Here is a 15,759-nt window from a genome sequence, read left to right on the forward strand (position 1 = left end):
AATAACATCTTTTAGGGCTCGGCAGCCTCGCGTCAGCCGAGTGTAAGCAGTGAAATCGTCATATTATAACTTTAAAATTCAGCTGTTTCTAGACAGACAATACATCTGTTCGAGATAAGAAAAGCTACACTATATTTAAGGCTTATACGCGGCGAAGGCGCGGCTGCCGAGCCCTGGGAATTATGATAAAGTAGTTCACATATATGTGCCTACATTAGATGAATAATTGTTTGCAAAAATTGCCAATAAAATCTTAAGTACGCCAATCTAGTAAAATTTAAATTTAAATCATTATATTTATTATACAACCAACAGATTTACATGGATTTTTGTGTTGTTATACAGTGTGTTTTTTTTATGAGAACTTTTTTGAAAGCAATTTTACCCCACTTAAAGTTATCAGAATTTAATGATTAATGGCTTATTTTCTTCGTTTTTTAATGCAATTAATAGAACACCAAAAAAATATTTCAGTTTTTATTTAAAAAGTACAGTAAAATCAAAAATTCAAAACTTAGGTGTCAACATCTAATAATGGTTTTGGCGCATTTTTCTGAACACAGTAATAGTGTCTGACTGATTATGACGTAACAAAAAAAAATTAGCTAATGAGAGGCCGTTATTGACCAATGGTAAAATTCATAGTGGCCTCTCATTGGCTATTTTTTTTTGTTACGTCATAATCAGTCAGACACTATTACTGTGTTCCATTTTTCTTATGCCTAAATCTTGTACCCTTTGCAAGAAAATAATTGGATTTTCTGTAGTCGACTTTGGGGGGCCAGTACTCCCTTCCTGGTTGAGATATGACCTTCAAACTTTGATATGTTCTAGTACATGTCCCTAATAGTATCTGTATACATTTTTAGCTCTATATCTCAACTTTAAAGTGTTTAACAGCCATTCTTGCTTTGAATTTTTGATTTTACTGTACTTTTTAAATAAAAAGTGAAATATTTTTTTGTTGTTCTATTAATTGCATTAACAAACGAAGAAAATAAGCCATTAATCATTAAATTCTGATAACTATAAGTGGGGTAAAATTGCGTTCAAAAAAGTTCTCATAAAAAAAACACACTGTATAATGGCAATAAATTAAGCGGTTACAAAATTGAAGTAATTTGTTACAATGACGTGTAGCCTTTTATTTTTTTTGCAAAATAGATACACATTTATTTTTAGATAAAGTAGGAAGAAAAAAGGAATCATTAATTTGTTTATAATTGATATAAGTTTTTTATAGTCACTCAAAAAATGACGTCATACTGGCATAGCATTGGTCAATTAAAATGTATACTGGCCTGCTATTGGAAATTTAGTCTGTGTATTGGCCTATCATTGGTCATTTGTATAGTATGACGTCATTTTCTAAAAAGCATCTAAGTATTACAGCAAGAATATTCTAACAATAAAAAGAAAAACTATAATTCTTTAATAGTTATTTCTCGTATCGTATTATAAACGGCTTTCCGCGGGTATAGAATGTACAATTATAAGATTAAAACTAGTTTTTTTAGCCCCGTGGTGCTGAAGGCACCGGCTAAAAAAACTGGTTTTAATCTTATGATTGTACATTTCTATATTCGTAGAAAACTGGATATAATACGATGCTAGACATAGTTTTTTCGTATGGATGAGAACCGGTTCCTATCCACCGGATTCGAATGAATACGAGAAAAACTTTTATATGGTCAATAGTCGAATAAAACAAAAAAAAACTAAAATCACTTTTTACCCTTATCCTAGAAAAAGAAGACACTTTTCTAAATAAAAAGTAATAGACTTTTAGATTGAGTTTCTACCAAAGTACACCTATATATCTATTTATACTTTTTAGCGCAGTTACTCTATAGTTAGAAAATGTGAGTGCGTCTGTTTAGAAGCATATTTTGACATAGAAATTCAACGCATCGTATTATAGACATATTTCCGCGGATATTAAAATGAAAAAAATATTTTATTAAAACCAGTTTTGTTAGAGCCAAAGGGCCAAGGTCCCAAGCTTTTAAAACTGGCATTAATCTTATGATTTTTATTTTAATATTCGTGGAAAATTGTCTTTAATATAATGCTATACATGATTTTTCATCATGGCTGAGAACTTGTTATAATCCAGCGGATATTAATCGGTTTCGAAGCCATACTAGAAAAATTTATCTGAGCTGGATCTTTAAATCATTTTAGTGGTGAGCTAGATCGGGGTGAGCTAACTTTCCACCAATGAGAGCACAGCATTTTATGAAATGCCGCGCTGTGATTGGCTGAAATTTGGCTCACCCCGATCTGGCTCACCACTAAAATGATTTAAAGATCCAGCTCTGAAAACATTTTTATTATCTATGTTTCTCACATAATTTTTTTTAAAAATTGTTGTTAGCTTTTTATGTACTTTATGTGTACTTTCACTGTACTTTATGTTTTGCTACAAGTACAAAACAGAAGTAAGAATGGCCTAGGGATTAAATGATTAGATTCTATTTTTTTGCAAACAAATTTAACACAAAATAGCAAAGCGACTCTATATTTCACTTTTTAAAATCTTTTCATAAATTAAATAAAATCTTATAAAATTGTTTAATGCTTAATATATTGTTTTAAATAGCTAGATAACTTGGAAAAACTATAATATTTTCTTAAGACAGAAAACAATAACTGTTTTAATGTGCTTAAAGAAAATAATGGCATATTCATTTTGGTGGATTTATGCTATTTTTACAAAGAAAATCTATGACTAGCAGCTAGTGTAGGAGATGCCGAAAAAAAATTGCAACAAAAAAAATATAAAAACTTTCTAACTTAATAAATGTATAAAATTTCGAGTACATTGAAAACAAAATATTACTACAAATGAGGAGGGTTAATAATCATTCCAAGAATCAAATAACATGATAATTATATCATAAAAAAAAACGTGATCGTAAAAATGTTAAAAATAGGCATATTTTTTATCCTTATACTAAAGTAACAGGATGTTTGTGTGTTTGTTTGTACCGAAGGATCTTGCTAACCGCTGAAACGATCGGGTTCTCCTTAACAGGGTAGCTTCTCATAGGTCCCGAAAAGGTATATAACTATTTTCTTGGGTGGTGGGACACCCCCAACCCCCCCAAAAATGAAAAATCCCCCCCCTCAAAAAAAATAAATACATAATTTTTTAACTAAAATTAAAAATGAGGGGTTTGGCATCCCCACCAAAAAAAAAATCCACCAACCAAAACTTTTTATTTTACTTTAATAATCTTTAATAAAAAAAATGGGTTATAAAATTCGACTCCCCCTTCCTCAAGTGCCTCTAGAGGCCTATAGGGGCGTAGCCGCTAGTAGACTTTATAGAGATGAATATAGAGTTGCTACGCTTCTTAAATCTTAACGTAATGAGCTATACTTTGCGTTGGAGGAACCTACCCTAATTTTAGAAAAGCCTCGAATAAAACAATGGGCGCGACAAATTGATTGTTCTTCTATTACTTACACGCAATTTTAAGGGATGAAAGGGAAGTAGATTATGATTAACTCAGTATTATCCTTTTCCACCCTGATAATAACCTATTGACCTTTATTATTCTATGTCTGTCAAAAACACATATTAGTTTATCACATCGTCGTATTAGAGACAGCTTTCCGCGGATGTCAAAATGTAAAATAATAAGATTAATTTATTTTACTATGCGTGTAAAATTTTCTGTTTAATGATGCTATGCATGATTTTTCATTAATGCTAAGCCGGTTCTAATCCAGCGGATATTAACCGGTTTTGAAGCTATACTGGAAAAATAGTTTCTATTAAACTATTTCAAACTTGATAGGATATATATTTATGATTTTCCACTTTATTACTGCGTACTACATTTTAATACAGCCTTACTATTATTAAGAACATTGGAGTAAAACACTAGAGGGAGAAAGGGTTAAAGAACTATATTTCCCCATCATATCAACCTTGTGCAACCTTGCTATTGGATCATTGAAAATCAACCAATCGTGTCGCTTATATCAACATAGCCAAGTAGCAGAAAATAATTTAGCAGCAGACAAAAAAGATCATTGAAAAAGGAAGGGAGGTAGTTGTCTGTATATACATCTATACTATAGATCTGTATTATAAACCAATGAATCTATTATATTTCTACCATAAAAGCTGTTCTTTTTTAAATTCGATATAAATATAAGAAACAAATTATGTGCCTCGGTTTAAAAATGAAAATTTTGAACTTTTTTTTTTAGGAAATGAAAGAAGAATTAAAAGATGAATCAAGTTTCATACTTGTCTCTTCTCCTGGAGGTAAATTTTAAAGTCATGAGCCTGATATAACAGTAGCAGTTTAACCCGCGACTGTAAGGTAACACCTAGCGCATCGTCGTTGGATAGGAGATGGGTATTAATCTCAGCCCAAACCACGTCGTATCTAAAGACGTTGCGCGACATTAATATTAAGAGTATGAGGAATGCCTTGGTCAAAAAAAATAACATTTATCAAAGGAGGATAAATGAAATAATAGTTATTTCTCGTATCGTATTATAAACGGCTTTCCGCGGATATAGAATGTACAATTATAACTAGTTTTAATCTTATGATTGTACATTTCTATATTCGTAGAAAACTGGATATAATACGATGCTAGACATAGTGTTTTCGTATTCATGAGAACCGGTTCCTATCCACCGGATTCAAATGAATACGAGAAAAAAAATTACGTTTTTCAACATACAAAATATTATAAAATGATAAATTATTAAAACAATTACATGACATTTAATATTGGTATTTGCTTTTATCTTAAAAATAATATTTTTACATTAAACATTTATTATAGGTGTGTTATTACATCCGTTAAATTTTCAGAAAACGAACTAAAATTATTATTACAGCACCGAAAATAATACTTCAAACTTGGTATCATGCCAATATTTTTTTGCTATAGTCTGTTTTTGCGAATATTAAACACTTTGCGAATAAGACTGTCTCAACCATGACACTTTGGTTGAGCTTGGACTTCCGAATTAGCGGGAAGTTCACGAGATCAGTTGGTGAACAGACAAAACCCCCAATACCAGGAACCATCAAGATTCAACAGCAGGTTTGAATATAGATTTATTGATGAAATTATTTCAAAAGACCTGAAATTACAAGATCAATTAATAAACAGAATAAAATATTATTCGTTATCTTAAAACTTTGAGCACTAAAAAATCTTTTTCTTTTCTTATGGTTAAAGAATCTTTGGAAACTTTGGCTTTTAAAGGAAAATTATTTGGTTTAATAAATCATTGTTAAATGCAACAATAAGGCACATAAAAATTACTAAAACATATATTAATCATAATTAAGTTTCATGCTTAGCTGGCTAAAGCCTTTTTTTTAAAACTACATATATTCGTCCTATACACCATACTTCTTAATCAAATTAACAAATTCTACCTGAAGCTCTTATGGTTTCAAATCCCTGATATACTAGGGTAGTTCACACTCAATGAGACCAATGATAGGCCCAATTTTGTTCTCCGCAATCTTCACACTCTCATATCTCATTCAAAAGTAAAGAACGTGCGCTTCAAAATAAACAAACACTCTATGCCGCGCCACATTATGAAAGGAAAGCCTTAAAAGACGACATTTGCGCTTTGATTTTGGTTTAATGATAAGGAATTTAATTTCGAACTTGATAAACACAAAGCTTCCTCGAAAAGAGGTTAAGACACACCCCCCGTTTGAAAGTCAAATTAACTTCCTTAACGAGATTCAAGGTTTTTTTTCGCGCTGAGCACTAGCAACATTTCTCACTAAACTCAACTCACCATAATCACATGAGAATGGCCACATCCCGAAAACGTGACAATTTTGCTCCTAACTAAATGAAACCCCGTGAAATGCATACACAATATTATACTCCTCACTAGGACTCAATACCTCACATTTTAGGATAGAAGGATGGGGATTGGTTTGTACCATACAACATTCCATGCACATGACAATCACAAGATCACATACACAATCCTAAAATAGATAATCCTATTAATCATGATGTTGTAAATATAACAACTATACTAATTAATAATCATTTCATAATCAATAGGCAATAAATCATTATTAATAAATCAATAAGTACCTACGAATTCAGGTTGAAATGTAAATGTAAACAAATAATGTAAAAATAAAACGAAATAAATCTTAGACAAGAAAATTAAGATTTATAGGTACTTAAAACTAAATTTGTTAAGCATCAAAAAGAGTAGTAAGAAAAAAATTTTTCAAAATCCTTGGGCAGAAAGTTTTTCAAACCTAATGAATAAGAACTGTAATATCTTAATCAACAATAAAACTTTTTAATACTTAAAGAATAGCAAAATATTAATATCTTCGTTAGAATTTTCATTGAAATTATGAAAAAAAAATACCAATTTTTCTTTGTAAAAAAAAACTTTAAATATGAATTTTCAATCATTCCTTGATCTGAATAAAAATGTTTTACTTGATTGAAATTCATATATAATTTTAAAAAAATCTGCTAAAAAATACTTGATTTTTTTCATAGAATAAATATCGAATCACGCAACCTCGACACATTTATTCCTTTTTGTTAAACTTTTCAGGTAAGTTTTAAAATGAATTGTACTTTTGAAAAGAAATTAAACTCAATAAAATTAAATTTGAGCATATGAAATAGAAGAATATTTAATCGCATTTCATTTGATTCTTATTTTAGGCATAAAAATAGGCATATGAAAAATGTGGCTTTTTACTAAAAAAAACTCAATTTCCATAAAATAAGAATCAATTATTAATCATAATTTTTAACAACTGCCTGACTGATACAGCATGTTCTTCTAGGGGAGATTTATCCGTCAGTCTGAACAAGACTCTTGCCGTCTTTCTTCCATCCTCAATTCTCGTCACTCGGCCCATCCTCAAACATCTCATCAGCGGATTGGTACTCGTAACCAGAACTACATCTCCATCAGCTAGTGGCTCTGCCATCTCATCCTTCCACTTGGACATCCGTAATATCTTCGGTAGGATCTCCTGGCGGTAGGCAGTCCAAAACTGGGCAGATAAATCTTCCAACAACTTCAACCTGGAGGAAATTTGGTCCTCCGGTTTCATCGCCACATTGCACAACGGCTGGCGGTCAACATTTCCCAGCAGCTGGCCAGGGGTAATTAGCCGCCAATTCTCCACGTCGTTCGCAGCTTCAATCGTCAGTGGTCTGCTATTCATAATTTTACTGACCTCCGCCAACAGCACCAGGAGCTCGTTGAAATTAACAGAACTATTCACCAACTTCTTGGACAGCAATCTCTTGGTTAATCCCACCATTTTCTCAGCCTGCCCAATATAATGGTGGGCTCGGGCCGGGATCTGAGACCAAGAAAACTCTACCTGGCTGCCCAACTTCTGCTCTAAAACCTTGCGAGCACCGGATAATTGTGTGCCCATGTCGCTTACTATGATCTTCGGCAGACAATGAACAGCTTCCAACTTGCGCAGGGACAACAGGATACTGCTGGTATCATACTTTTCCAAGGCATCTAACCACAACGCCCCTGAGAATCTGCAGACCACCACGAACACCCACACCTTCTTCGTTGCTGTCTGACTCCTCGTTTTGGCGGCAGCTCTCCTCGTAACCAGCGGACCCATCAGGTCGACTTGCACAGCTTCAAAAGGCCTGCTCGGGACCAACTTGTCAGGTAACACCTCCTTCATGGTAGCACGACATTCCTTAGCCCTCTCAACACTGCAGGGCCAACATTTCTTCACTTCCATGATGGCCAACCTCCTTGCCTTCACAATCCAGCACCAACGGCGGCTCTCAGCTAAAGTTCCACGGACACCAGAGTGAAGCTCAACATGCGCTTCTCTCATAAAAACAGCAGCTAACCAATTACCAGGCTCCAAAATTATTAAACCTGGCATGTCTTCAAATATCATTTTACGGCCGCCAGTAATGGCGTCAATGACTGGCTGTCCTCGACCAACCATTTTAAGAATCCTCATCTCCCTGGTCACATAATTTCCACCGGGACCAACGACAGGCCAGGTCAATGATACTTCATGCACTAATGGATTTAATGACGCATAATTGCCTTTAGCATCATTTATCCACTCATCCTCTTGGCTTCGTGACACAATGAAAAGTTCCGCCGCCGCCATAAAATTGTACAAAGACGGCTTGTACACAGCATCTGCGGCTGCTACATGACTACCAGCGGCTGTAGCCTTACCTTCTTGTCTGCTCTTTAGCTTCTTCAACCAGGTGTTCGCAACTTGCAGGACAGCTGCCATAATACGTTTGGCCTGTCCAAATGACCTCCTGTGCTTAAACCTAAAGACATCTTCAGCGGCTTCTCCGGCAACTTTCATTGAACATAACTTAACCATTTTGGTATTCAACTCCTCAGGGGGTAAAACCTGCTTGACTTCTTCGGCAGTTTTCACCGGCCACGCACTTTCATCCTGGCGCAACCATTCTGGGCCCAATCTGTACCTGGAACCTGGTCCCAAATCTGATACTTTGCAGGTGCTTCTGGTGCCCAAATCTGCAACGTTTTGCGTCCCCGGGACCCACCTCCAGTCATCCTTGTTGGTCGCAGATTGAATTTCTCCAATACGATGAGAATTAAATGTGTTCAACATAGCACTGTTGGAAACTATTTGTGATAAAACACACGATGAATCAGTAAAATACATCACTCTGATAATATCAAAGGGCAGGGCATCTCTGACGGACTTTGCCAACCTTGTGGACATCTGGCACCCCATCAATTCAAGGCGTGGAATTGACTCACACTTGACCGGCGCAACTCTTGACTTGGTGGCTAGCAGAAACGTTTCAAATCCTTGTCTAGTTGGCCACCTCAAATATGCATTACTTGCATAAGCCTCTGATGACCCATCCGAAAACATCATCAAGGATGGAAGGCCAGTTGGTTCATCCGGGACCACACAACGGTCAAACTCCAATTTAGCGACCTCAGCTCTGTCCTCCAGCGACTGAACAAGTTCATCCCGTAGACTTTTTGGAATGAAATCTTGCCAGCCCAAATTCAGCAAACAGGTTTTCCGCAGGACAAGTTTAATTCTCAACAGAATAGGGCTGCAAAGCCCGATCGGGTCGAAGGTTTGGGCAGCGAACCTGTGGACCATCTTCTTCGTCAGATTCTCGTCCAAGGCGTCCTGGAGGTTGTACAAATCAGCATCCTCTTTCACCTTCCTTCCCTTGACTTTACCATCTTGGTTGACTCTTGTGGCGATGGACAACACATCGGTGGCTGGCTTCCATATCAGCCCGAGAACCTTGGTATGCTGGCAATCATCTCCAGAATAAATGACTTGTTTGAAGGAAAAACTACCTTTACCGATAATCCTGTCGGCCTCTTTCATCATCTCCTTGGCTTCTGGCTTCGATCCTGCTCCCGAAATAACGTCATCTATGAAGCTGTGCTTCTCAAGCTTGACTGCAACTGGAATCTGAGGTAACTTGAATTCCTCATCAGGGTAGGTAGGTATTTGTGGCTCCTTCCATAATTCAGGTTTGGCAACAATTTCACTACCATTTATTTGTCCCTCTCCATACATCTCCTTGACCTCTGCTTCACTCTTTCCGCCGAACAGGCGGGACGTCAACTTCAGGGCTGTAACTGCCAAATTTCCCGCAGCTAACTCGCCGAAATTTACAACTTTGGTCAGGTAAATTTCAAGTGGACCATCTGGCGTCGGGGAAAATAAAACTCTCTTCATCTGGCTGTCGAACTCTGTGGCCAGGATGGAGTTATAAAACTTGGAGATATCCGCGGTTATACCAACCTTGTAACCGCGGAAAAGCATCAAATGATAAAAAATCTTCTGCATTGGCGGCGGGCCTCCCAGCATTATGTTATTAAAACTGGTACCCTTGAACGTCAGAGAACTATTTGCACACAATCGCATGGGTGTGGAACTTGAATCCTCCTTGAAAGCAACCACTATTGATGAACAAGACTTAGGTCCTTCATACTGCAACTCTTCAGGCGTGGCTTTTTGGAAAACGCCTCTTCTTATGGCGTCGTTGAATACCTCCACATACATTCCATAGGTACCTTCCTTGACCATCCTGGCACGATCCTTTTCAGCAATTTTGCGGGCTAAACTTTCATTGTAGGGTAAAGTGTGAGGATCTTCAATATAAGCATATTGACCTGTCCACTTGTTGGACTGCAAGTCTAGGGTTAAACCTGCCTCAATTATCCTCTGCCTCTCACGCTGGTCCCAGGTAGTGCCGTCGGCCATAGCCTTGCACTCTTGACAAGCAGTACATCCTGGACAAAGTGCCTGCGGCTGTATGCCAAACGATTCAGACGTCAGAAAGTCTGGCAAAGTGCCTCCACTGACACTGACAGCCTTATAAGCCGACTTTTGATCTCCAGCTCCACCATCAGCACTCGTACAGATAAAACCACTACCAAAAATGGTTCGCCACAACATAGACTGGCCCACTTTCTGGTAGGTTGAAGGAAACACGTCAGGATGTGTATTTCCAATGATGATATCTAAGCCTCCACTAATATATGTAAACCTTTCTGGCGGCATTTTAAATATCTCGGCGGCAGTTTCGGGGTGGACCGAGCGCATCTCGTTGGCCCCGCCAAGGGTAGGCATGACAGCTGCCTCAAACTCCCTCAGATTGCCGTCCCTATCCTTCAGATAAAACACAACATTGCGGCAGGAAGACTCACTGCCATCAGCTACAGAAATAGTTGTATATCTGCCAGTAGATTTCAGCTTCAACTTGTTGGACAACTTCTCAGACACAAGTGGCAAATTTGCCCCGGAGTCAAACATTACCGTGGCGTGGCAGGTGCCGCCGCCAGGTGCTACAACAGGAACTAACTGAAGTAAGAAGGTACAGGGGCTGGGTGCAGAACTTGACTTGTAGACTGTATTCACACCAGCACTAGCCTCATGGAGTAACCTGGAATGGTATCTGTCGCAATTATTAGTACCACAAACACCAAGCTTCTCAGATTTATTACACTTGTCAGCAGTATGGCCGTCGCACAAGCAGAGTTCACATAACTTCTTCTGCTGGACAATTTTCTTTCGGTCAACCACATCCATCTTCTTAAACGTGAGGCAACGGAAAATCGGGTGTTTCTCCTTGCAGCTCTCCACAGGACATGCACTGTTCCACTTGGAAGCCTTGCCCTTTCCAGCCTTTCCATTCTTATCGTCGCTGCGGCCAGATACTTGCGCGGCGGCAGCTCTATCACGATTTCTCTTGCCGGCGCCACTATCATAGGACATATCACCGGCCAACATGGCACCTCTGGTCCTCTCCAGCAGTTCAACAATCTTCGGGATGTTTGGTTGGTTCATGCTACCAAGCTCCATCATAATTTTATCCCTCAAATTTTCAGGGCACTTGTCTTTAAAAATATGAATGAGAGTTAGGTGGTTGTAATCCTTAGCTGCAGAACCAACGATGGCTTCTACCTCCTGCATCATGCTCTTGAAGGTAGCAATTGCGCTAACCACGTCCACAGGTTTATCCACAGGTTTCATCTTGTTCAACTTAGTTAAAATCCTCATGAACCGGCGAGTGTTTGATAAAAACATCTGGTCAAGAAACGCCCATTGTTCATTGTGATCTCTAATCGCTGACACTTGCTTGCGTAGTTCCGGGTTGGTTATCACCTTCTCCATACACAACATCAGGCTTAACCTCTGGTCAGCAAATCCATAACCAGAGCATAGATCCTTAAAGACCTGTTTAAAGTTTGGGTAATCCGTGTCAGTACCGTCGAACGACGGCAATAAACTGTTGTCCCAGCGCCCATACTGCGGGTTGGAACTCCGAATATCCACGGCAGACATACTTCTGGAGAGCATGGCAGGTGTCCCACTCTCATCCAGGTTAGATGAACGACGTTCCATCTCTCTAAGCCTTCGGTACATATCACGTACTTCTTGGCGCAACTCCACGGAAATTTTAAGCACTCCCATGTCCATCTTCACCTTCTCAATGACGTCGAGGTTCCTGGCGACAGTGCTTGACCTCGCGTCATCTGAATCATTGTCAAGCCAGTACAGAATTTTTGTACACTGCTCCAACGACGCATAAACTTTATCTGCAACAGTTTTTTGATCACTAGCTTCATCCAAATCACGCTTAAACTCGCGCAGCTCACTAGTCTCCACGGCAGGTTTTAGACTTTTTATTAGGTCAGATTGGTCCTTGACCTCACTAAAAATGTCACGAATTGATTTTACATTCACATTTTCACATGAACTAAAACTTTGGCAGGCTTTTAGATTGTCATAAAACAATTTTAACTGTTCATCAAAAACTTCTAGCCTTTCACTGCCAATAGCGATTGCTCGCTCAATTTTCTGCTTTTTGGTTAGTGGCATATTGATTCACTAGGTACTTATTTCACAGAAAAATTGTCACAGTTTATTGCATCAATAATTCACTAGATGCTATTGATCTCTTGATGAATGCTAACGCCTATTCATCAGATATTTTGAAATTGTCTCAACCATGACACTTTGGTTGAGCTTGGACTTCCGAATTAGCGGGAAGTTCACGAGATCAGTTGGTGAACAGACAAAACCCCCAATACCAGGAACCATCAAGATTCAACAGCAGGTTTGAATATAGATTTATTGATGAAATTATTTCAAAAGACCTGAAATTACAAGATCAATTAATAAACAGAATAAAATATTATTCGTTATCTTAAAACTTTGAGCACTAAAAAATCTTTTTCTTTTCTTATGGTTAAAGAATCTTTGGAAACTTTGGCTTTTAAAGGAAAATTATTTGGTTTAATAAATCATTGTTAAATGCAACAATAAGGCACATAAAAATTACTAAAACATATATTAATCATAATTAAGTTTCATGCTTAGCTGGCTAAAGCCTTTTTTTTAAAACTACATATATTCGTCCTATACACCATACTTCTTAATCAAATTAACAAATTCTACCTGAAGCTCTTATGGTTTCAAATCCCTGATATACTAGGGTAGTTCACACTCAATGAGACCAATGATAGGCCCAATTTTGTTCTCCGCAATCTTCACACTCTCATATCTCATTCAAAAGTAAAGAACGTGCGCTTCAAAATAAACAAACACTCTATGCCGCGCCACATTATGAAAGGAAAGCCTTAAAAGACGACATTTGCGCTTTGATTTTGGTTTAATGATAAGGAATTTAATTTCGAACTTGATAAACACAAAGCTTCCTCGAAAAGAGGTTAAGACAAAGACAATTGTAGACATTTGTTATTTTATTGGAATCTTATTGGAAAATCCGAAACGGTGAGATTTTAAAAAAATGAAATAATACAATGCATTTATTATTACTTGGATCTTACACGGGATTATCATGTACTCTAGTAAAGTAAAACTTGTAGCTGGCTATAATAAACCCTTTACCACATCCCCTCCTGCTGGATGAAGAAACTAACCAATAAGTGATGTCCATGTTAGCAACCTAAATTGAAGACAATTTTACCCTTGACATAATATTCACGTATATTTTATATCCATTAGTAGTACTTAATGAGTTAATTGTTTATTCTTAGGTGAAAATGTCACCCTAGCGAGGTATCAAAACAAAACTCTTCAAGTTATTGGACAAAGGTAAAACTTGTTATAGAGAAGCTACGCTCCAAGCCATATGTGTTGATCTGTTGGTCGGTAATGTTTGCGTGATGCCCAATGTCTTTTTTTTTACTAAGTTTTTTTTATGTAATTTTATCAACATAGGATTTCAATTTGGAGTACACAGGTTCTTGAATTCGACATAAACTATATAGTTTGTAAGTCAATATGATGCTTTTTACATTAAAGTAATATACATACTATAAATCTATTCTTTTTACTTAAGATTTAAAGTCATACACGTCCAAGGCGGGGGGGGGGGGTTAAGGGGTGATGAGACCTTAAAACTTCTAATCCTTATTTTACCCCCTCAGAATATTTAAAAATAAATTAGATTATTCCCTTAAAACCTTCAATCCCCTCATTTTATTTAACCCCTCAAAATAAAAAGCTTGGACGTCCCTGTTTAAAGTCATGATTTTGACACTTCCCTTTCAAAAACAAAATATATCGCTTTAAAATATTCGCTTTGATACCTTCTATTGCAAAAACAATGCTGTTAAACTTTTTATAATCTCTTTATATGTTATTATAGCAATTATATTTCTCTGCTGCTTGACGTCAGGGCAAACAAAACAAGGACGAGCAGTTTTATTAACGGGAAAAATTATAATTATAGAATAGTCATGTATCGCATCGTATTACAGGCAAGTTTCTGCGGATATTAAAACGAAAAATTTAAATTTTAACACCAGTTTTCTTTTCATTGAAAATTGTCTGTATTATGATACTATACACGATTTTTAAGCGGATACCAAGCGTTTTCGAAGCCATACTGGAAAAAATTATATATAACATCTATTTTAATTTTTTTACGGGGAAAATTTTATTTTCGCCTATGGTATGCGAAATATGCTTCTGATTTTTTTTGTTTGCAGATTCTCTTTACATTGCCATGATTATTACTAAGTGTTCAGGCAAATTTTATAAAATCTTTGCAATTACAGAAAACGTTACATATGAGAACAATCCTATAATACAATATTGATTTTACAAATATATTATTAATATCTATTTTCATTTTTGTTTGCTGTAATAACATGTTAGCTTTATTTGATAACAGCAAAAACAAAAAGCAGGGATCTAAAGGGATAAGGCAATGGCCGATAAATTAATGGTACACAAAATTGCCCCTCCTGTAGATTTCAATTATTGGTTGAAACGTTCAATGAACTAACCAATTGAAATTAAATAATGTCCCTAGAGTTGGTAATCAAACAAATAAGAAAACATTATTGTAATACTTTGGGGACTAGTGTAATAAACAGCCCGATGTCCCCTCCCTCCCAAAACACAAATGCTAACCTATCCAGTTGTACATGAAACATTACACTGGTACCCAAAGTTTAAAAAGCCCGTTATCGTATTTGCTGGCTCCAAAACTTTGGGTACTTTGAATACAAACTGAAAGTATCCAAACTTATTAGCTCGTATTTTAATCTACAGAAGGTGTCATTTTGTGTATCATAATCGGGACAGCGTACAAATTTTCATCCATTGTCTTATCCCTTAAGATCCCAGGCTAATATCTGAAGAACATTCTACCTTTTTAACTGTATGTATGAACAAATATACTCACTAAGGACATGTCAGGATAAATCTATAAAAAAAAAATGTTAAAGATAGAGATATGAATGGATTACTTTGTATTAGAAGTGCTTTATTTGTTCTATTATTACTACTAGCGGCTAGCCCCTAGAGGCCTCTAGTGGTACTTTAAATGTTTTTTTTTAAATTATACGTTACATGTCTATGTTGCGTTCAAGTCATTACGTAAAATTTTTTTATCTTATTTTTTTGTGATTTTTCTTGGGAGGTTGGTGGTATACTCCCCAAAATAATTATAAACCCTCCCGGGACCTATGAAAAGCTACCCTGTTAAGGAGAACCTGATCGGTTCAGCGGTTAGCGAGATCCTTCGGTGCAGACAAACAGACACACATCCTGTGACTTTTTTAGTTATAAGGATTTTATTTTTATTTTTAAGCATTTATAAAATTATATTTGGAAAAAAAAACTATTTACCTCTATTATAGCCATTTAAAACATTTTGTTGCTAAAATGAGCTGTCCAATAGCCTGTTAAAATAAACCCTAGTAATCTCTGTCTC

At 36.5% G+C, this 15,759-nt stretch overlaps 2 protein-coding genes across 2 annotated transcripts in view; one reads left to right on the top strand and one right to left on the bottom strand.

Moving 5' to 3' along the window:
- LOC145327235 (uncharacterized) overlaps positions 1-15,759 on the top strand; it is a 101,625-nt gene that overhangs the window by 38,097 nt on the left and 47,769 nt on the right. Inside the window, exons 9-10 of the mRNA XM_080170818.1 lie at positions 4,225-4,282; positions 13,571-13,628. Of these exons, the coding sequence (XP_080026944.1) occupies positions 4,225-4,282; positions 13,571-13,628 (116 nt within the window). The remainder of the gene's footprint in view (positions 1-4,224; positions 4,283-13,570; positions 13,629-15,759) is intronic.
- LOC145327231 (uncharacterized) lies at positions 6,673-13,087 on the bottom strand. The gene is made up of 2 exons (XM_080170814.1): positions 12,969-13,087; positions 6,673-12,667 (listed from the first exon to the last, which is right to left on the bottom strand). The coding sequence occupies exon 2, from the start codon at positions 12,387-12,389 to the stop codon at positions 6,774-6,776; it is 5,616 nt and encodes a 1,871-aa protein (XP_080026940.1). The 5' UTR covers positions 12,390-12,667; positions 12,969-13,087; the 3' UTR covers positions 6,673-6,773.

Source organism: Acartia tonsa, chromosome 8 (genome assembly GCF_053477335.1).
Source record: "Acartia tonsa isolate MP-2025a chromosome 8, ASM5347733v1, whole genome shotgun sequence".
Taxonomy (NCBI): domain Eukaryota; kingdom Metazoa; phylum Arthropoda; class Copepoda; order Calanoida; family Acartiidae; genus Acartia; species Acartia tonsa.